Source organism: Ranitomeya imitator, chromosome 5 (genome assembly GCF_032444005.1).
Source record: "Ranitomeya imitator isolate aRanImi1 chromosome 5, aRanImi1.pri, whole genome shotgun sequence".
In the NCBI taxonomy this organism is placed as follows: Eukaryota; Metazoa; Chordata; class Amphibia; order Anura; family Dendrobatidae; genus Ranitomeya; species Ranitomeya imitator.
In genome coordinates, this window is record NC_091286.1 from 83,062,657 (window position 1) to 83,086,430 (window position 23,774).

At 46.4% G+C, this 23,774-nt stretch overlaps 1 protein-coding gene across 2 annotated transcripts in view; it reads left to right on the top strand.

The window, feature by feature from the left end:
- The window catches only part of USP34 (ubiquitin specific peptidase 34), a 282,270-nt gene that overhangs the window by 197,859 nt on the left and 60,637 nt on the right, over nt 1-23,774 (top strand). For both annotated transcript variants that reach the window (XM_069768887.1, XM_069768888.1), the window contains 6 exons: nt 1,451-1,604; nt 2,048-2,126; nt 5,812-5,865; nt 14,290-14,385; nt 14,598-14,662; nt 14,742-14,817. In XM_069768887.1, the coding sequence (XP_069624988.1) occupies nt 1,451-1,604; nt 2,048-2,126; nt 5,812-5,865; nt 14,290-14,385; nt 14,598-14,662; nt 14,742-14,817 (524 nt within the window). The remainder of the gene's footprint in view (nt 1-1,450; nt 1,605-2,047; nt 2,127-5,811; nt 5,866-14,289; nt 14,386-14,597; nt 14,663-14,741; nt 14,818-23,774) is intronic.

Below are 23,774 nucleotides of genomic sequence, written 5' to 3' on the forward strand. Positions count from 1 at the left end.
TAGTGATTTCCAAAGGTAAATGACTTTCAGTGCTGGATAGAATTGGCAAAACAAATTTTGAAAGTTTGGTTTCTCTGTAAACCAAAGTTCTCTTTCAAGTAAAATGGCAGATGCCATTTTAACATTTACATGCTTTATTTCAATCTTTTGCATCTACCTACTTTATATATTATACATCTATCTATATAATCGTCTAAGGGTCTCTTCTGTCTGTCACAGAAATCCTGCATCGCTGATTGGTCGCGGCCGGCCGCAACCAATCAGCGACGGTCACAGTCCGGCTGCCAATTCGCCCTTCCCTACTCCCCTCCAGTCAGTGCCCCCTCCAGTCAGCGCCCACATAGCGGTTTAGCAGTCCGTTAAATGGACTGCGTTACACCGCGGCATAACGCGGTGTAACGCAGTACGTTAACGCTGCTATTAACACTGTGTGACCAACTTTTTACTATTGATGCTGCCTATGCAGCATCAATAGTAAAAAGATCTAATGTTAAAAATTTTTTTTTTAAAAATCATTATATTCTCACCTTCCAGCGCATTTCCCGCTCCTTGCGACGTTCCGGTCTCAAGAATGCATTGCAGCAATGACAGGAGATGACGTAGCGGTCTCGCGCGACCGCTACATCATCACGTGTTATTGCCGCAATGCATTCTTGGGACTGAAGCGTCGCGAGGAGCATTGCTAAATGCCTGGGCTGGATCCGGGGGCCGCCGGAAGGTGAGTATATAACTAATTTTTATTTTAATTCTTTTTTTTTTTTTTTTTAACAGGGATATGGTGACCATATTGCTATTTACTACGTGGGCTGTGCTAGATACTACGTGGGCTGTGATATATACTGCATGGCCTGTGTTATATACTACGTGGGCTGTGCAATATACTACGTGGGCTATGCAATATACTACGTGGGCTGTGTTATATACTACGTGGCTGGGCAATTACTACGTGGCTGTGTTATATGCTACGTGGGCTGTGTTATATGCTACGTGGGCTGTTATATACTGCGTGGGCTGTGTTATATACTACGTGGGCTGTGTTATATACTATGTGGGCTGTTATATGCTACGCTGGCTGTGTTATATACTATGTGGGCTGTTATATACTATGTAGGCTGTGTTATATGCTATGTGGCTGGGCAATATACATGGCTGGGCAATATACTACGTGGCTGTGTTATATACTGCGTGGGCTGTGTTGTATACTATGTGGGCTGTTATATACTATGTAGGCTGTGTTATATGCTATGTGGCTGGGCAATATACATGGCTGGGCAATATACTACGTGGCTGTGTTATATACTGCGTGGGCTGTGTTATATACTGTGTGGGCTGTTATATACTGCGTGGGCTGTGCTATATACTACTATACATATTCTAGAATACCCGATGCGTTAGAATCGGGCCACCATCTAGTACTGTGTAAAACTGTTTTAATATGTTAACATTTTAGGTTTAAAAGAAGATGGAGAAGAACTGAAGAAAACTGAGAGCTATGAGTATGATTTAATTGGTGTCACTGTTCATACTGGTACGGCTGATGGCGGTCATTACTACAGCTTCATTAGAGACATTGTCAACCCACATGCTTACAAAAATAACAAATGGTAAGTTGTCGGGCTTCTGTAGCATAGACACTATTTACATTAATTCTATAAGGGTGAATAATAAAACCAAGCTCTGGCAGATCTGAGTGAGCGCAATCATTAAAAGCGAGCAAAAACGGTTTCTGGATAATTACTCATTAATATCGAAATGTTAAATAGGTGAATGTTCATGCCCTGTGGATTGGATTTTCCATGGATGTAATTAACAGCCATGTACATTATGCTGTGAAACCAGTGCCATCAAAATGCCAAATATATTTTACAACCTTGCTGCCCATTTCATACTTTGACAAATAAGCTAAATTCCACTTACCGTATGACAACCCCTCTGTGAGGCTGCACTGATGGCATTTTTTATTTTTCTGATATGTCTTTATAAGACCTATATCTTCAGTAGATGATCCTCTGTAGTACCCTAAGGTGTCTCGTTATCCTTTTCCTAGGTATCTCTTTAATGATGCTGAAGTGAAGCCCTTTGATTCGGCTCAGCTTGCATCGGAATGTTTTGGTGGGGAGATGACAGTAAGTTCACTTCACAGTTCAGCAAGCACAAAGTTTCTAATGATTCTCTTATAACAGCAATGATCTCAATATAATTATCTGGGAAGCTCGGCACTGAAATGAATTTGGATAAGACCATTAAGTGAGTGGTACTGACAAGGGAAGAGCTGTGTTGTGATATACTATAATTTTAAAGTACATGGGCACTCTAAATATATGTGCTGTAGTATAGGGTGAGTGGTTTTAACACACAAAACATTTGCAAGGATAAAAAAAATCCCAAAAAAGTAAGAGTCAGTTATCTTTAATCTTTTATGCAGTTCAACCAACTTTTTTTTTAGTTTTTAGGACTTTAGTAATGATTACCTATATAGAGAGTAAGTCATTATTATTATTAATTTTTAGAACGCCATTTATTCCATTGTGCTTTACATGTGAAAAAATGGGGATACATAGACAAGTACAATAAACATGAGCAAAACAAGGCATGCACAATTACTGAAGGAGAGAGGGCTCACAGTCTACAGGGGATGGGTGAGGATACACTAGGAGAGGGTAGAGCTGGTTGTTCGGCGGTTCAGTAGGTTGAAGATCGCAGTAGGCTTGTCGGAAGAGGTGAGTCTTCAGGTTCCTTTTGAAGGTTTCTGTGGTAAGCAAAAATCTGATGTGTTGGGGTAGAGTGTTCCAGAGTATGGGGGATGAACAGGAGAAGTCTTGTATGCGGTTGTGGGAAGAAGAGATAAGATGGGAATAAAGGAGATCTTGAGAGGATCGAAGGTTGCGTGTAGGTAAGTATTGGGAGACCATGTCACAGATGTATGGAGGAGACAAGTTGTGGATGGCTTTGTATGTCATAGTTAGGGTTTTGAACTGGAACCTCTGGACATAGGACGTGAGTTAAGGGCTTGGCAGAGAGTAGAGGCTGGGGAATAGCGGGGAGAAAGGTGGATTAGTCGGGCAGCAGAGTTTAGGATAGTTTGGAGTGGTGCAAAAGGGGAATCCAGAGAGTAGGAGGTTGCAATTGTCAAGGCGGGAGATGATGAGGGCGTGCACAAGCGTTTTTGCAGTTTCTTGGTCAAGAAATGTACGGATTCGGGAAATGTTTTTGAGTTGGAATTGGCAGGAGGGGGCAAGGGCTTGGATATGTGACTTGAGAGAGAGGTCAGAGTCGAGTATCACCCCGAGGCAACGACTGGGGAAAGTGAGAAGCCATTGACATTGATGGATAGGTCTGGTAGAGTGAGATGAGGGAATGATGATTCTGTTTTGTCCATGTTCAGTTTTAGAAAGCGAGCAGAAAAAGATGAACTAGTGGACAGACATTGTGGGATTTTGGTCAGTAAGGAAGTGATGTTCCGTCCAGAGAGGAAAATCTGCGTGTCATCGGCGTAGAGATGATACTGCAAACCGTGGTATTCTATGAGCTGTTCCAGGCCGAAGGTGTAGATGGAGAAGAGTAGGGGTCCTAGAACTGAGCCTTGAGGAACACTGACAGATGTGGGCGAAGTGAGGAGGTGGTGTGGGAGAGGGAGACACTGAATGTCCGGTTTGTTAGATATGACGAGATCCGGGATAGGGCCAAATCTGTGATGCCAAGAGATGAAAGAATCTGTAACAAGTGGGAATGGTCCACAGTGTCAAAGGCAGAAGACAGGTCCAGGAGAAGGAGGACAGTAGTGTCGCTTGCTCTTGGCGGTTAGTGGGTCATTGGTGACTTTAGTTAGGGCAGTTTGATTTGAGTGATGCAGTCGGAAGCCAGATTGTAACTGGTCAAAGAAGGAGCAGGAGGAAAGGTGGGAGGACAGTTCAAGATGGACATGCTGTTCCAGTGGTTTTGAGGCATAAGGGAGAAGAGATATCGGGCGATAGCTAGACACAGAGGATGGGTCGAGTTAGGGCTTTTTGAGAATGGGTGTCATTGAGGCGTGTTTGAAGGATGAGGGGAAGACACCATTTGCAAGTGAAAGGTTGAAGAGATGTGTTAGGGTTGGGATGAAGGCTGTGGCGAAGTTAGGGATGAGGTGGGATTGGAGCTGGTCAAGCTTGCAAGTGGTGAGATGTGATCTTGACAGAAGGGTGGAGAGCTGATCTTCTGTCATTAGTATCAGATCAGTAAGTCTTGGTTTCCCCACCGGTCAGCTGAATATATCAGAACTTGCACCCCCATACTGGTGTAGTGGTCATGAATGTTGGTGCAGTTCTCCCCTATAAATAAAAGGGAATTGCAGTTTGGTACCATTATTATTCCATCAACCACTTGGTCACTGCCACAGTTGGACCCTCACCAATGTGATATTGTTAACCTGACCTAAGGATGGCTCATCATTATTAAAATCCCAGAAAATTTCATTTAATATTGAAATAAAAATTAAAAGTCTACTTGGTACAGAAATGTGTTTAACCCCTCCCGAACCCCCACCCACAAATTTGCTGCTTGTTCTCTTTTTTTTTGTGCGGACATTGACAGTAGTCTAAAGGTACCGTCACACTAGACGATATCGCTAGCGATCCGTGACGTTGCAGCGTCCTCGCTAGCGATATCGTCCAGTGTGACAGGCAGCAGCGATCAGGCCCCTGCTGTGCTGTCGCTGGTCGGGGAAGAAAGTCCAGAACTTTATTTTGTCGCTGGACTCCCCGTAGACATCGCTGAATCGGCGTGTGTGACACCGATTCAGCGATGTCTTCACTGGTAACCAGGGTAAACATCGGGTAACTAAGCGCAGGGCCGCGCTTAGTAACCCGATGTTTACCCTGGTTACCATCCTAAAAGTAAAAAAAACAAACACTACATACTTACCTACAGCCGTCTGTCCTCCAGCGCTGTGCTCTGCACTCCTCCTGCTCTGGCAGTGAGCGTCGGTCAGCCGGAAAGCAGAGCGGTGACGTCACCGCTCTGCTTTCCGGCCGCTGTGCTCACACAGACAGTACAGGAGGAGTGCAGAGCACAGCGCTGGAGGACAGACGGCTGTAGGTAAGTATGTAGTGTTTGTTTTTTTTTTACTTTTAGGATGGTAACCAGGGTAAACATCGGGTTACTAAGCGCGGCCCTGCGCTTAGTTACCCGATGTTTACCCTGGTTACCGGCATCGTTGGTCACTGGAGAGCTGTCTGTGTGACAGCTCTCCAGCGACCAAACAGCGACGCTGCAGCGATCCGGATCGTTGTCGGTATCGCTGCAGCGTCGCTAAGTGTGACGGTACCTTAAAGTTGTATTCACACCAATCTCCCTTTTATTGACTTTCAGATCGTTATCTTAAGGCTAAGATCACACTGGGCATTTTTTGATTATTTTTTTTGCTAATTTTTAGCTGCATTTGACAGTACCAGTTATGTCTGAGTTTTCAGAAATGCACACAGCTTGTTTTTTTGTCATCAGTATTTTGTGCTTTGCTTGTGTTTTTTTCATAGAGCATGTCACTTTGTTCAGCGCTTTTCACCCATTGAATTAAATGGAAAAACCGCACCAAAAAAATACTGCGAAAAGCGCAGTAAAACCTGTTTTTTTTTTTTTTTTAAAGCTTCTTTGCTGCCGAGTACTTAGATTTTGCTGCTGAATAAAACGCCCAGTGTGAACTTAACCTAAGTGTAATGAGATACACTTTCATAAGTGCCTGTGTACATGGGCCTCTTATGTCAAACATTAACAAATACAGCTATAAAATAAAGTTGTTTTTTTTTTCCTTTTTTTTTTTTTTTTTTTTTTTAGACAAAGACATATGATTCTGTAACAGATAAATTTATGGACTTCTCTTTTGAAAAGGTATGTAAAGAACAGTCCATGTACTTTCTGGCTATGTTCACATGTGGATACACACTTTTATATGGAATTACAAGTGGAAAGTCCACTGTGTTTTATAGTAGCTGCAGAGTGGATAAGATGTGAACAAAGTTCATCCTCATGCTCCGGAAATTGACATGGTGCAGGTTTTAAGTATATGCAGCAGGTCAATTTTCTATAAAGTTTTTTACTGAATGTCTCATTTACAATTTATAGTGTAAAATGCAAAGCAGGAAAACATGGAAATTTTTGATGTGGATTCCCTGTAGGTTTATGGCCAAAAAATCCACCATGAATCATGGAAGGGAAATGAAATGGTGCTAAAAGAAAGACTTAATGCAAAATTAGTTGAGCCCAATTTACTAAAACTGCCTAATTTTAGGTGGTGCAAATAGACTATACCGTTATGTAATGTTCTGAATTTATTAAACTAGCTTGTGGTAGTTGATAAATTTGTTATCTTTACACTGTTTTGTCTAAGCCCAGGGAAATCTATTGCACCTGTCTTTTTTTTTCATGGATACCACACGTTCCCATTATAACCTGTGCTGCTATACACATGTTTTTGTTTTTACATGTGCAAACCACACGGAAACATGTCTGTCCATGTTTGTCCTAGCACGGGTGACCAGGTCCAGTGCAAGGCAATGGATCTGGGAATACACATAAAGCACTCGTGAACCGTATGTGTTTAACATTGCAAAGTATAGACGCTTTGTAAATGATTGATTCATTAGTGAAAAACACTGATGAACCACTTATGGTACAAGCGAACACAATGATGACACCAGCACGTTTTTTTTTTTACATAAATATATAAATATACAGATGTGTGAAGGAGGCCTATTGGTTGGATTACTTAGGCCAGACAATTTTGCCAAATAGTGGTACAATCGTGGTACAATTTTGGCACACTTAGACACAATCTGTTACATCCTCTTGTTTAGTGTGTGTAAATTAAAAAAAAAAACACTAAATATGTGGTGCAAGGCAGTGTTTAATGCAAATTAAGCCAGAAATCTGATACATGTAGCCTAAAGGGAATCTGTCAGCGGGATTATGCTCAGTAACCTACAGACAGTGTTAGATTGTCGCCATTATACTGATTAAAATGATGCCTTGGTTGATGAAATCCATCTTGTGGTTGTTGTTTAAGTTTTCAGTTACTTAGATTCTCGTGCCCTGGGCCGGCCTGTGAGGGGGGTGGGGGGTCTTCATGCGGTGCTCTGATTAGCTAGTCATATATCGCCTGAGTTCATTGAGCCTCCATTTTGGATTGGTGGTCTTTCATACTGCAGCTGTTTAAGCATGGGCATTGTGGGTATTGATTTCTACATGGGCGTGTTTCTGATGTTGTGTATAAAATCCGCTCCATTTTATTGGTGAGGTTATTCTCTTTGGAAAAATGTACCGTTGTCTACTCTATTATGTGAATTATTAATAAATATTATTGATTTTAATATTACAGGACAGTGTGTATTTAGTCCGATTGCGTGTCATGGCAATTTGGGACTTGTTTTGGGATTAGGATTTGGTTGTATACCACAATGATAGTATAGGGATCAATAAGTGGTTGATTATATATAGCTATTCATAATGCAGACTGCTGACAGGTCCCTGATCCCTCACTGACCTGCCCCCTGTCTTACATTCTGCATAGAATTATTGTTTTAAAAAAAATTCATATTCCTCATTCAATTTTTTTTTTTTTAAACAATACTCTTATCAAAATGGCACCGGTAATGCCTGCGCAGTACCATCTATCACGTTTCGATAGATGCTACTGCACCGGCACCATCTTGATAACCTTATTTTTTTTTCCTAGCAAAATAGCGGTGTCTGCTCAGTAACATCTATTCGAACGTGATAGATGCTACTGCACAGGCACGGCCTCCAGCACCATTTTGAATTTTTTTTCTTTACTACAAAACTATACATCTAAATAAAATGAAAACAGGCATATTATCAAACGTAATGTGCTACAGCGCAGGTGCTGCCGCCTGCCTGATGAATGTGAATTTTTTTTTCTCCCTCCCCAAACACACCCACAAGCCAAACAAACCCCCTCCCCCCCCCCCGAAGGGATCCGCCCTTCAGGGACAGGGAACCTACAGATAAAAAGGGCGGTACCTCTCCCTCGCTTAAGTTGGCTTCCTGTCCCTGATGGGGGAACCTTCAGTTCGGCGGTACCTGGAGTGAAGATTCTGGATAAAGATGATCCAGGGCTGGCTAGTCTGGGTTCTTGCAGCGGGGAGGCCACGGCTTGTGTGCCTGAGGCCGCCACCGCTGGGACCAAAGGAGTCTTGAAGGGGGAGCGCCGCCGCCGTTCTGCAGAAGGACGTGGGTCTTCTGCTTTTCCTGACGGGCACGAGGCTTCTGGGTTTCCCGGCCAACACATGCGTGGACTCCGCTGAGGCACCCCCTGATGACGTGGCCACAAGAGGATGTGCTTCCGGGGCAGAACAAAAGTAGGGCTAGGCTGGGCGGCAGATTCAAAAGGGGAAGTGTGCAGATGCTCCCTGTTGCATGTAGTCACTGTAAACATGGAGGACAGCAAACCGCAGCACCACCAGCAGCAGCCACCAATGACGCAGCCACAGCAGGCTAAAAGACATCTTGCTGCAGGCAGGCGAAGTGGATGGTCCAGTGGCCACTGCACACAGAGTAGCAGGAAATCTGGCACGATGGATTAATCACCATCTCCAAAAAGACCTTTACTAGATCCTATCCCTCCTCCAGAACTGGGAAGGAAGAGATTTGGAAAAGCAAAGCACAGATGTTGCCCCATGTGTGATAAACCACTACCTGTCACCTGGATAAGAAACTATGCTACTCTTGCATAGGACAAGAGCAATGCAAAGAAACCCCAGACTTCACCTCTGAGCTGAGATCAGTAATCAAAACGGAGGTCGAAAGTGCCTTTAAATCTCTCTCGCACGGGGCATAAGGACAGAAAAAAAGAAGCCTTCAAATACTCCCAGTCTGAGTCCTCTAGCTTCGGGGCATAGGCTCAGACATATCAGACTCCTCCTCATCCTCGGATGATGAGAAAGGGAGGCGCCACTGTTTGTCCCTAGAGGACGTAGAAAGTCTGGTTAAGGCAGTAAGATCTACTATGGGGCTGAAAGCCCTTCCCTTAAAAGAAAATACCCCTTTAAGGATGACGCATCAACATCATGGGATAAAGCCCCAAAGTTAGATGTCTTAGTGGCCAAGGCCTCTAAAAAAAATTTGCCCTCCCCTTTGAAGATATGGGAACATTGAAAGATCCTTTAGACAAAAAGGTTGACACTTTTCTTAAAGGAGCATGGGAATCAGCAGGGGTAATCTTAGGCCCGCTATAGCGGCTACCTGTACCTCTAGATGATATGGGTGGATCAGTTGGAAAAGCAGCTGTGAAATGGGGTACCCAGAAACAAGGTACTAAAGTCCATTCCCTTAATATGGAGGCAGCCGCTTTGTTAACAGATTCTTCAGCTGACTCAGGTTAATATCCAAGTCTGCAGCTCTCTCAAATGCAGCCCGTAGAGCTCTCTGGCTCAAATGCTGGCCGGGAGAGTTGCAGACCAAGTTGAAATTATGTTCAATCTCATGTGAAGGAGAGTTTTTGTTTGGGGAAACACTTGATGATATCCTTCAAAAAACAGGGAATAAGAAAAAGGGTTCCCTAATCTGGTCACCCTCACGCTTAAGTGGTCCTTTCAGAGCAGAAAATTCTGTTGAAGGCCCCCTAGGGCAGAAGTGTCAAACTGCATTCCTCAAGGGCCGCAAACAGGTCATGTTTTCAGGATTTCCTTAGCATTGCACAAGGTGCTGTAATCATTGTGTAGGTGATTAAATTATCACCTGTGCAGTACAAGGAAATCCTGAAAACATGACCTGTTTGCGGCCCTTGAGGAATGCAGTTTGACACCTCTGCCCTAGGGAACAGAGTAGATAGGATGAAGAGAAGAGGAAGGACAAGGGTTATCACTTCAGAAACTCCTCGAGATAAGAAATACTCAAAGTGACGTTTTTCCGCGGGTGGGGGGAAGGTTATCCCGTTTTCATGCAGCCTGGGAAAAGATCTGAAACAGCCCCTAGATACTGCATCTAGTTGGAACTGGCCTTCGGATAGATTTCCACTCCCTCCCCAGAACTTTGTCGTGACTCACTTGCGGTCCTCTCCACAGGAACAAGAGGCCCTAGAATGCGAGGTTATGAACCTAGTAAACAAAGCTGTTCTTCAGGTAGTCCCTCCTGAAGAAAGTAAGTAGGGATTCTACTCCCCGTTTTTTCTGCTGGGCAAACCAGATGGGTCTTACCGGACAATCATAAACTTGCGGAAATTAAACGGCTATGTGAGGGCTCAAAAATTAATGGTGGAGTCAATGAAGTCGACAGTCAAAAACAGGATTTTTGGTTGCTTACTGTAAAATCTGTTTCTCGGAGCCTTCATTGGGGGACACAGGAACCATGGGTGTATGCTGCTGCCACTAGGAGGCTGACACTATGCAAATAAAAGTTAGCTCCTCCTCTGCAGTGTACACCCCACTGACAGGAAGTAGGATATTCAGTTAGTGAGAAAGCAGTAGGAGAAGCAACATGTAAAAGAGAAAGAATAATGTAATCTTTATATAGCGCCAACAAAATCCGCAGCACTCCACAGATTAACAGTTTCAAACACTCAGTGTGTCCAAAGAACTCCAACGTTAACAGTATAACACAATAAACAGAGCTGTTCATCTTGGGAGGGTGCGGTGTCCCCCAATGAAGGCTCCGAGAAACAGATTTTACGGTAAGCAACCAAAAATCCTGTTTTCTCTATCGCCTCTCATTGGGGGACACCGGAACCATGGGACTTCCCAAAGCAGTCCCTAGGGCGGGAAAAACAGACTTCCATCAGATCAGAGGACCCACCACTGCCGCCTGCAGGATCCTTCTGACCAGGCTGGCGTCCGCCGAAGCATAGGTATGGACCTCGTAAATTTTGGCGAACGTGTGGATGGAAAACCAGGTTGCCACTTTGCAAAACAAAGCCCTGTGGCGTACCGCACAGGAAGTGCCGATTGCCCGGGTAGAGTGAGCCTTTATCCCAGGAGGGGGCACTCTGTTCTTGACCCGGTAAGCCTCCAAAATTGCCGTTCTGATCCAGCGAGCAATAGTCGCCTTAAAATCCGGCAGGCCTCTACGCGTGCCATCAGAAATGACGAAAAGAGAATCTGTCTTCCGGAAAGCGGCCGTTCTAGCCAGGTAGATCCTCACTGCCCTGATGAGGTCCAGCTTGTTCAACGATCACCCCAGGGGATGAGTCAGAGCTGGACAAAAGGAAGGCAGAACAATGTCCTCGTTGAGGTGGAAACCACCTTAGGAAGGAAGGAAGGCGGAGGCCTGAGCACCACCTTGTCCTGGTGGATAACCAAGAAAGGAGGTCGGCAAGAAAGTGCCGCCAACTCGGATAATGCAGCGGATAGGAGTGATGGCCACAAGAAAGGCCACCTTCCAAGATAGAACTGACAAAGGAACCTCCCTGAGGCGCAAAAGGGGAAACCCTCAGAACGTCCAGCACCAAATTTAAATCCCAAGAGTCCACAGGGGCCCTGTACGGAGGAATAGCATTGGCCACTCCTTGCAGGAAGGTCTTAACCTGTGGCCGAGAAGATAACGTCTTCTGAAAATGACACTAAGCTAAACTGAATATCCTACTTCCTGTCGGTGGGGTGTACACTGCAGAGGAGGAGCTAACTTTTTTATTTGCATAGTGTCAGCCTCCTAGTGGCAGCAGCATACACCCATGGTTCCTGTGTCCCCCAATGAGAGGCGATGGAGAAATAATGTTTCCGAGTTGTTTTTTGGTGGTTCTGGATCTCAGCGATGCTTACTACCATGTTCCCATTCACAAATACTCCGAGGTTTCTCAGGGTAACAGTTACCATAAAAGGGGAGATAAGGGATTTCCAATACAAAGCCCTCCCCTTCGGGTTATTAATAGCCCCTCGGGTATTTACCAAATTAGTGGCAGAAACAATGGCGCACCTGAGAGAACAGGACATGCTGATAGTCCCTTAGTTGGATGATTTTTTGATAACGGGCGACTCGGCTCAACACTGCAGAGAGCAGCTGAACAGAGTAATGACTACCCTAGTAGACCTGGGCTGGCTCCTAAACCTGAAAAAATCAAGACTAGAGCCAAGCACGGTGCAGGAGTTCATGGGTTAATATTGGACTCTAGAAGCAGGAGTGTCAACTCCCAGTGCAGAAAAAGGGAAAAATTATAGACCTGGTGTCGAAAGTCTCAGAGCCCTTCCATGACTTTGAGTAAGGCCATGTCCCTTCTGGGTTCCCTTTCCGCTTGTTTACCAGCAGTTCAGTGGGCACAGCTAGATTGGTGGAGAGATATCCGCAATCTGTCCAAAGGGTCCCTTGGGTGAAGAAAGGTGCCCCGTATAGTTAACACAGACACAAGCCCACTGGATGGGGGGCTCACCTGGTCCACAGGGTTACTCAGGGGGTTTGGAGAGGCCAAGAGCTTTAGGTATCATCAAACCAAAAAAAGGTATTGGCAGTAAGTTACACACTGTTGCGATTCCTTAATATTCTACATGGTCATCACGTGCGGGTGTTTTCGGACAATCAGATAGTAGTGGAATATCTAAACCATCAAGGGGGAACCAGATCTCGGGCCTTAATGGACATAACATCCCAGATTTTCAATCTCCTATCCCTATCGGCACTACACATTCAGGGCGTAGAAAACAAAAAGGCAGATTTTTTGAGCTGCACTCAATTAAGACAGGGCGAGTGGACTCTAAATCGGTTTGTTTTCAAACAGATTCTGGAAATGTGGGGGCTCCCGTTTATAGATCTGTTTGCCAATGTCAACAACAAAAAGGTGGAAATTTTTTGCTCTCTAGATCCCAGAGGGAACCCTCAGACATTAGATGCTTTCACGATCCCATTGACTCAGAGCCTGACATATGACTTTCCCTCGGTTATTCTCATCCCAGCAGTTCTACGGAAAGTCAGGGAGGACAAATTGAGAATAATACTGATAGAGAAAAAAAAAAAAAGAACTTGGTTTTCCTGGCTGAGGATGTTGTCGATCCCTGATCCTTGGGTCCTACCTGAACCTCCGGACCTTCTTTCTCAGGGACCGGTGTTCCACCGTCAGCCAGCGATCTTTCATTTGACAGCATGGAATTTGAAGGGGTGCTGTTGATGGATAGAGGTTTTTCTCCATATTTGGTTTCCACCCTGCTGAAAAGTTGGAAAATTGTTACCACAAGGGCTTATGTTAAAACCTTGAGAAAGTTCCTGTCCACCTCGGGTAAGATTTCAGGATGGGGCTCCAATCACTGCAATAATGGAATTTCTGCAGAAAGGGTTGTAGCCTGGCGACCAGCACCTTAAAAGTCTAGGCGGCTGCACTAGGGTCACTATATAATCGAAATATAGCGGGCAAACCATGGGAGGAGAGATTCATTAGAGCCTCTGCAATATCTAGGCCAATGGTTAGCCAGAAGCTAGCGCCATGGGATTTAAACCTGGTCCTATCAGCCCTAACAGGTCCTCCTTTTGACCCTCTTGATTCAGTCTGCCTCAAGGTCCTGTCGCTCAAAACGGTCCTCCATGTGGCTCTAACATCATCCCGGAGAGTAAGCAACATACAGGCCTTATCTGCAGGCTGGCCCTTTCTTCTCTAAGATCCTAGATGATAGAATTATGTAAAATAGGGGGGACCATTTTGATTAAGTTTTTTTTTTCTCCTTAAGAAATTAATATGACTAAATAAAATGAAAATATGGATGTTATAGATCCTATCATGCCACAGTTTCGGCGCCTGCATCATGAATGTCATTTTGTTTGTTTTAAACAATGAGATACACAGTTAGTAAAATAGGGGGCAGGTCACTAAGCGATTAGGGGGCAGGTCACTGAGCGATTAGTGACCTGTCATAAGCTATACAGATGAATATGTAAGCAGAGCAGCACATGAAGACCCCCACACACACACACACACACACACACACACACACACACACGCCGCACAGTGCAAAAGAATCTCATACACTGAAAACTACAAATAAATACTAAACAACCACAAGATGGATTTCAGCACCCAAGATATGATTTTAATCAGGAAAACTGTGCCAACCTGACCCCTCTATGTATGTTACTGTGCACAATCCTGCTGACTGGTTCCCTTTAAATGAGGCCTACCACTCTAAAGGCTCAAGACAAAAGTTCTCGCCCTTCTTTGTACCTGCACATTCTACCAGGACAATGCGAGTGTCATGGATTTTTCACCAGAAAACACACCTACTATAGCTGCCTTTTCACAATTTTGCCACTCTAAAAACTGTACTAATGTCAAAGCAGATCTTTATCTTTTTTTTTTTTTAAATATTTCTTTATGACTCTATCTAGACTCACAGTGCATATATGCTTTTCTATAAACGTGTGGAACCCGAAGAGGAAATCAGCAAGGAAGTAAAGTTTGACGTCTCATCAGAACTTCTCGAGGTTTGTAATCCGATTGTACAAATCTTTACTATTGGTCACAAACATATATTGGGTATTGCTGAATTGCATACAAATCCAGTCTTTTAGTCACTTTAGCAGTGTTAGCGGATTTATCCATTACTGGTCAAAGATGAGGACAGCTTGTGTCATTGGCTATTGATTAATATCATGAAGCATGGTACTCTAGCAAGTTCTGAAAATATCTCTTGCAGTGGATTTGGCATGACAACATGCAATTTCTTCAGGACAAGAACATTTTTGAGCACACTTATTTTGGGTAAGCATTCTAAAGTACGTGTCCCTTTCTGTTCTTTACAACATGCAGGGAACTTAAATTTTCTCATTTTGTTCCTTAGGTTTATGTGGCAGCTTTGCAGCAGTATACCGAGCACCCTACCAGATCCCAAAGCCGTATCACTAATGACTGCCAAGGTAATGCCCATTTCTGCACAAGCAACATACTCTATAGTAAATAAGAGATTAACAAAACAAATATTGGCCAATACATTAGTCACTAGAATGTTGTAACCTGGTGTTTCAGGATATACCCATCATTTTGCTTTAGGCTTTGTAGCCCCTTGCCAAAGAGTACTGACAAACATTCCTATTTCCAGGGAACATATCCTACATCATTTGCACATCGATAACGAAAGTCGTCTGCAAAACACTTTTGAACAATTACTTTTGCTACTGACATCGATGCACATGTATGTAGTGTCTTGGACGTCATAATGTAGACTATAATCTGTTGTTTCTTAACCTCTTACTGGCAGCTGACGGAATAGTACGTCAGCTGGCAGTATCCTCCGCTTTGAGGTGGGCTCCGGCGGTGAGCCCACCTCAAAGCCACAACATGTCAGCTGTTTTTAATAGCTGACATGTGCCGGCAATAGGCGCGAGCGGAACCGCGATCCGCCTGCGCCTATTAAGTATTTAAATGTCGCTGTCAAACTCTGACAGCAGGCATTTAAATGCACTTCGGGACGCCAGTCTGGAAATATGCGCAGCGATGACCCCTGTCACATGATCGGGGGTCATTGCTGCGTTGCCATCACAACCAGAGGTCTCCTCGAGATCTCTATGGCTGTTGATGGCAAATTGCTATGAGCACCACCCTGTGGTCGGCGCTCATAGCAAGCCTGTAATTCTGCTGAATAGGGGCGATCTGAGCATCACCTCCATGTAGCAGAGCCGATCGTGCTATGGCAGCTTCTAGGCTCCTATGGAGGCTATTGAAGCATGCCAAAAGTAAAAAAAAAAGTGTTTAAAAATATAGAATTTAAAAAAAAAAAAATAAATAAAAGTTCAAATCGCCCCCCTTTCGCCCCCAATCAAAATAATAATAATAATAACTAGATGGGCATTTCCTGAAGGAACTACAGATAGTGCTTTGGAATGGTGCCCGGGCTGCCCCTGCAAGACTTTCACACTTGGGTGCCCCTCAGGCGCTGGTTTGGTAGTTGTAGCCCCTCAGGGTTGAGCTTAACCCCTGGGGACCTGCTGAGGCCACTTGCGCCTCCTAGGGCCCATTTTATTTTGATCTTCAGAAAATGTAAGATCAAATTAAAAATGGAAATTGCAGATCTGACACGGGCCAACATGTGGAAGATCCCCAGAACATATAAGGTGAAGTTTAAATGTGTCAAGATTAGGGCTGAGCTGAACCGATCACTGAGGTTCGTTATTAGTAACAAACCTTGTGTGCTCATATTCACTTTAGGTGCGTACGAAAGTTCGTTCCCAAAAAAAATATTTTTGGGGGCGGGGTCAATCTGGGTCCGATTTGGTGGACGGGGCATGTCAGAGTGAGAGGGTGTCAGGGTGAGAGGGTGTCAGGGTGAGGGGGTGTCGGGGTTTCGGAGTGTCGGGGTTTCGGAGTCCCTTTATTCTGATGTTTGACTTTGATAAATGATCATGTCCTAAAATGGACACCGTACATTTGCATAGCTGCCATCTTTGGAAGGTCAAGATGGGGCTCATGGAAAAGTCACCATTAATTCCTATGGGAATTTTTTTTTTTTAAATGCGATTTTAAAAAAAAAAACTACAAATCCGATCGACACGAAAAATACTTAGCACACCTCTCGTGGATGCTAGCTTTGAAATGATGCCTCACTGGAGTCTGTGCGTGTAGCGGTTCGGGCCGCATTAATTGCGGAAAATAGCCTAATAATAAGAAGTTCACTACAATCGGATTACAAGATAGTGCTTTTTCAAATCAAACCTACACATATTTGATATCGCCGGGTTCAGAATCCCCCGATCTATCAATAAAAAAAAAATTAACATGATCGCTAAACGGCGTAGCGCTGAAAAAAAATCAAAACGCCAGAATAACGGTTTGTTTTGTCATCACGACATTGCATTAAAATGCAATAACGCGCAATCAAAAGAACGTATCTGCACATAAGTGGTATCGTTAAAAACGTCAGCTCGTTCTGCAAAAAATAAGCCTTCACACGGCCATATTGATGGAAAAATAGAAAAGTTATGGCTCTGGAAAGAAGGGGAGTGAAAAAGCTCCAGTCATGAAGGGGTTAATAACCTTACGTGATAGACTTTTGGATTACATATTGGTGTTCAGCATATCAAAATCTATAGGATACAATAAAATTTTCTCAGGGGGCAAAAACTTCCCTGAAATTTGTTGCACAGTGAATTCTTGTTTTTAGAATTAAAACAGAATATTATTATGTTTCATATCATTACTAAAAAACTTGCATGATAAGAAAAATCTGAAGTAATTTCTGAAATCAGCATGAAAAAAAAATCTATCAGGAACACTCAAAATTGTCCGAGGGACAAAACCACAGTGTAATGTAAACATTAAAGGTACTGTGTGGTGTCATATGGGATCAGTTGTGGAGCTGACTTAAAGGGAGGATTATGATTCCAGGTTCCTGCACAGTCAGCCAGATAACTATTTACTGTGATCTTTCCATTTTTTTTTAGGAATATAGGCACTTTTGTGGATTCATTTTTCAACTTAAGTGCATGTAAATTTAATTTACTATGCATTTTTGCAGTTTTCCATTAAAATTTGTGGTCTGTTTGGTATCTATGGTGTTAAAGTATCACTAAATATAATTGAGTGCAGAATGAGAGAAGTTAAACCAGTCACATAGGAGAGTATATATCCCTTACCTATTACGCTGTCGCCTCATTGGGGGACACAGGACCATGGGTGTTATGCTGCTGTCCACTAGGAGGCGACACTATGCATAATCTGAAAAAGATTAACCGTGGCTCCTCCTCTGCAGTATACACCCCTGGACGGCGTCAGCCTTTTCCAGTTTTTGCTTAGTGTCGCATAGGAGGCACACCTAAGATTTTTTACGGATTACAGATGAAGAAAAGTGGGTCTCCTGTGAGACTCGCGGCATGGCTCCTTCCTCGGCCCCCTATTACGGGGTGCCTGGTTGAAGTCGAGATGGCTATACCCTATGTCACTCCTTCCCCAGTCCCTCGGGTGCTGGTTCGAAGTTGAGACCCCCCTCCTTCCCTAATTCCTTTTGGTTTCTGGGTTGAGGTCGAGGCGAGGATGAAGCTCCCTGAAGGTCATAGCAGCACCCTCCCTAATCCCCCTCTGGGGGTATTAGGTTGAGACGCCTCAGGTAGGGCCTGTACAGGCAGCACTCTGCAGCTCCCAGCAATGGGCCAGCACACTGCGCCTGCATCCAGGGACCCCAGCCCAGCTGCGGGCTCCTGTCGGGGCCGGGGGGAGTGCAGGCAGGAATGGCACAATAGAGACACAGGGCTCCCTGCGCCCCTGTATCTGCGGCAGCATCAGCTCTATACTGCCTCAGGGGGACCCCTCACAGGGCCCCCCTTCCGCTTATAGCCCCACCGCTATCCTGCCTTTAAATCCGGGGGGGGGTCCGGTTCAGATCCGATCCCCTCCCGGACTTCCGCATCGGCCTGGAGCCTTTCTGGGCATCAGGCATCTAATTTAGTCCGCAGCTTTGGCCTAGCTGAAGCCGCCGCCTCCTCTCTGCCCCCCGGATGACAAATATGACACTCTACAGTGTCACAGAGGAGGCGGATCGAGACAGAAAGGTCGCGTTTTTACACAGCTTTGCCGCCTTTTTCCTCAGCTCTCCGCCCCCTTCTCCCCCTGCCTCTTCTCCTCCTGCCTCTTCTCCTTGGCTGCCATTTCTACTGCAGCAAGGATTAACCCTGCATCTCCCAGTCAGCAGGACCAGGCCAGCCAGTCTCCGAGGGGCACAGGACTGTGGTTCTTCGGCGCTGGACCTAGGAGCAAACTGGTGGGGTAAGATCACAGCTGGATTGTTTTACTCGGCTGTGAATCCATATTCCCTATAAGGCTCCCCTATAGGTTCCTCTGCATAGCTACCCCTGTAAGGTGCTCTGCATAGCCAGCCCTTTTGCACTCTGTGCACTATGCCGGGCTCAAGGTCCAAGAGAACCACGTAGGACTGCTATTATGCATTCTGCACAGCCTGCGGGACTGCTCTCCCCAGTGGCAGCACGTACCCACACTGCCAGGACTGCACTCAAACTACTGTGTCAGAGCCTCAAGAGGCCCCTGCCAATGCTTCGGTGTCTAATGCCACGCCAGAATGGGTCACTCAGATGTCGCAATCTATGACGCAGTCTATAGATAACCTAATCTCCACATTGCTTCAGGCTCTGCAGAGTCATGCCTCGGCTAGGACCGCTACCCAGCAAAGGGAGAGCTTGACTCAGGGACAGGATGACCCTGGCGCATGCACATCTAGGTCAGGACACAAGCAGACCCATAGGTCAAGTCCATCTGCATCATCCCATAACACACGGTCATCCCCTCCTAGGGAAAGACACCGTTGTTCCAGGTCATCTAGACCGTCCCCTTCCAGGGGCAGACAATCACCGACCAGAGAAGGCCTCCACCCCAGCTCACCCAGCAGGGGACACCTCAGTGATGCACTGGATTCGGAAGGCATCTGTGACTTGAGACAAGGAAACGGAGGGGTCCCTGATCCTGATCCCTCCTAGCAATACAGCGCTAGTTGAGGACTTAATCTCTTCCATCCATCGGGTGCTGGACATTTCTGATCCGCCACCAGAGGCCCCAGAACACAAGATTTCCTTTGAAGGACCTCTGAAGCCGCCTATGGTTTTCTCTAACCACCCAGAGTTTAAGGCGATCCTTAAAAAGCAGCTCTCACAGCCTGAAAAAAAAAAATTCGCTAATCGCAAATATCTGGAGGCGAGGTACCCCTCCCACAGAAGGATACCAAGGAATGGACAGACCCACCCGAAGTGGACCCCCCAGTCTCTAGACTAGCAGCACAGACCCTCCTTTCACTGCCAGATAGCTCAACCCTCAGGGATGCAGCAGACCTGCAGGTAGAACGCATGGCTTGTTCAGAGGCTGCAGGGGCAACCCTGGCTCCCACGTTCGCTTCAGTTTGGGCTGTCAAGGCCATTCTGGCCTGGGCCAAAAATTTACAAGCTGGCCTCCAAGCATCCGCTCCTGAGCTGTTGGACCAAGCGGTTCAAATAGCAGTCGTAGCAGATTACATGCTTCATGCAGCTCTGGATTCAGCAAGGGGTGTAGCAGGGATAGCAACAAACGCCATCACAATTCGGCGTATCCTCTGGCTGCGGGAATGGAAAGCGGACGCAGCCTCAAAGAAGTCCCTCACGCACCTCCCCTACCTCAGTGGGCGACTTTTTGGTGAACAGTTGGACACGATGATATCCAACGCCACCGGAAGTAAGAGTACCTCTCTTCCCCTACTGAAACCTAAACGCACTTACAAGAAGCGTAACCAAACTCGATTCTGATTCTTTCGGAATTCCTCGGGCTGGTCCGTCTCACGTCCAGCACAAAATCGTAACCGTTCCCCACACAGGGACAACTCACGGTCGACGCAAAGGTTGGACAAGACCTGGCAGTCAAAAGCAGCCCAGTCTAAGACCAGAGGAGGAAAATCTCAGACTTTCTCCTCATCATGGCTCACGGACTCCGGAAGACGCCACACCCGTAGGCGGCCGACTTTTGCTCTTTCATCAAGTCTGGCTGCCTATTACAGAAGACAGGTGGGTCAGGGAACTAGTGTCTTGCGGATGCAAGCCTACAACCTGCAGTAACCACTGATCGACCAAACCGCTGCACGGCCAGCTCTACCCTACCTACTGTATCCTCACCCATCCCTTGTAGATTGTGAGCCCTCGCGGGCAGGGTCCTCTCTCCTCCTGTACCAGTTGTGACTTGTATTGTTCAAGATTATTGTACTTGTTTATTATGTATACCCCTCCTCACATGTAAAGCGCCATGGAATAAATGGCGCTATAATAATAAATAATAATAATAATAAATAATAATAATACAAGATAGAGGTCACCTCCAACCCACCGGACCGATTCTTCCTTTCTGTCCCCCCCCCCCCCCCCCCCAAAACCACTGGCCAAGGCTCGTGCCTTCCGACAAGCGGTCTCCTCGCTTTTTCAAGCAGGAGTCATAGTACTGGTCCCCACGGCCGAACGCTTCCGAGGGTTCTACTCCAATCTATTTGTAGTCCCCAAGAAAGGAGGCATTGTGCGGACCATATTGACCTAAAACAACTCAATAAATATGTACGGGTCCGTCACTTCCGCATGGAGTCTTTTCAGTCCATCATTGCGTCCATGGAGAAGGGAGAATATCTCGCCTCCATAGACATACAAGACGCATACCTACATATACCGATTGCACCTGCCCATCAGAGGTTTCTCAGGTTCGCAATCGACCAGGACCACTACCAGTTCGTGGCTCTCCCGTTCGGACTCGCCACGGCTCCCAGAGTGTTTGCCAAGGTCATGGCAGCCACCATGGACGTCCTGCACTCCAGAGGCATAGTAGTCGTTCCCTACCCGGACGATCTACTCATCAAGGCTCCCACCTTCAAGGACTGCAAGCTCAGCGTCTCAATTACAATCGACACTCTGAGTCGCACGGGCTAGCTAGTCAACTTACAAAAGTCATCACCAACCCCGAGTCAGTCTCTGACCTTCCTGAGAATGCTATTCAACACCTCCAGGAGTCTAGTGCTCCTTCCCAAGGACAAGGCACTGGCTCTCCGCCTAGGAGTTCGCACCCTCTTCCGCAAACCCCCTCGATCTCTCTGGTTTGCTATGAGAGTCCTCGGCAGGATGGGGGCAGCAATAGAAGCCGTCCCATTTGCCCAGTTTCGCCTCAGGCCTCTCCAACTAGCCATCCTCAAGTCCTTAGACAAAAACCCTTCCTCTCTCGACAGGGAGTTCCGGCTAACGTCGTCAACCAAGAGGTCCCTGCACTGGTGGCTCAAGCCAACCTCGCTAGCAAAGGGGAAATCCTTTCTCATAGGCCAATGGAAGGTTCTGACCACCGATGAGAGCCTGACGGGTTGGGGTGCAGTGCACCTACACCACAGGGCAAGTGGTCCCCAGTGGAAGCGACCATGCCCATCAACATCCTGGAAATTCGTGCCATCCTCCTGGCATTGAGGGCCTTTCATCATTTACTGGCAGCCTCTCATCAGAATACAGTCTGACAATGCCACCGCTGTGGCATATGTGATTCACCAGGGGGGGACCCGCAGTACCCAGGCAATGCGAGAAGTATCACATATCCTCCACTGGGCAGAGGACACAGGGTCAGTTCTCTCGGCGGTCCACATTCCAACAAGGAATAGACTCTGGAGAGTGGTCTCTCCATCCCGAAATTTTTTGCTAGATTTGCCATCGCTGGGGGACCCCGGTGTGGACCTAATGGCATCCCACTTCAATGCCAAGGTCTCCAACTTCATGGCCAGAGCACACGATCCGCGGTCGCCGGAGCAGATGCTCTTCAGGACTGGACCCAGTTCCAGCTTCTGTACATTTTTCCACCTCTCCCCCTGATATCCAGGGTGGTGAGGATTATCAAGCAAGAGGGAGTTCCAACCATCCTAATTGCACCGGACTGCCCCAGACGTACATGGTACGCCGACATCGTACAACTTACAGTAGACGCCCCCTGGCGTCTCCCTGACCGCCCTGATCTTCTATCAGAAGGCCCGTTCTATCACCAGAACTCAGGGGCCCTCAATTTGACGGCGTGGCCCTTGAGACCTGGGTTCTAACCCAGGCAGGGCTCTCGCCGGACGTCATTGGAATCATGATCAGGGCACGGGAGCCAGCCCCTGCAAAGATCTAATACCGTACCTGGAAAGCTTTCTTTACCTGGTGCGAATCTCGTGGCCAGACTCCACTCCCTTTCTCCTTACCCAAAGTACTTGGTTTTCTCCAATCGGGTCTGGAGGCCAGGCTGTCCCTGGGTTCGCTTAAGAGCCAGGTGTCAGCCCTCTCAGTGCTTTTTCAAAGGCGCATTGCTACCAAGCCGCAAGTAAGGACTTTTCTTCAGGGGGTTTCCCGATTGGTTTTCCCATACCGACGGCCACTAGAAACGTGGGACCTCAACCTGGTCCTGACAGCATTGCAGGAACCACCCTTCGAACCCCTTAAGGAGGTCCCGCTCCGCCTTCTATCCCAGAAGGTGGTTTTCCTGGTGGCAATCACCTCGCTACGTAGGGTGTCTAAACTGATAGCACTCTCCTGCAGACGGCCCTTCCTGGTTTTTCACCAGGACAAGGTAGTTCTCCGTACGGTCCCATCTTTCCTTCCGAAGGTTGTGTCCCACTTCCACCTCAATGAGGAAATTTCTCTGCCATCCTTTTGTCCGGTCCCGGTTCATAGTGGAGAAGGCTCTGCATACGCTTGACCTTGTCAGGGCATTGCATATGTATGTGTCTAGGACGGCGTCCTTCCGGAGGTCTGATTCTCTTTTCCTTCTTCCGGAAGGCGGCCACAAGGGTCTACCAGTTTCCAAAGCTACCCTTGCCAGGTGCATCAAATCCACCATACAAGACGCCTACCGCCTTAAGAATTCTCCTCTTCCAGCCGGTATTACGGCACTCTCTACACGGGCGGTAGGGGCCTCCTGAGCACTTTGGCACAACAAGTGTGTAAGGCGGCCACTTGGACTAGCCTACACACGTTTACTAAACACTACAGGGTTCATAACCAGTCCTCAGCGGACGCGAGCCTGGGTAGATGTGTTCTGCAGGCGGCGGTGCCCCAAGTGTAGCGGCCTGTCTGCACAATATTCGTCCATTGATTCCCACCCAGGGACTGCTTTGGGATGTCCCATGGTCCTGTGTCCCCCAATGAGGCGACAGAGTAAAGGAGATTTTTGTGTACTCACCGTAAAATCTCTTTCTCTTAACTTCTAATTGGGGGACACAGCTCCCACCCTGTTGCCCTTCCGGGCCTTTGTTACTGTCGAGTTCTCATATTGTTTGCTTGAGCTCGTACATAGTTGCCTTCTTATAGGCAATGAATATGTTATTCATGTCACGTTCCTCCTACTGCTTTTGCACAAAACT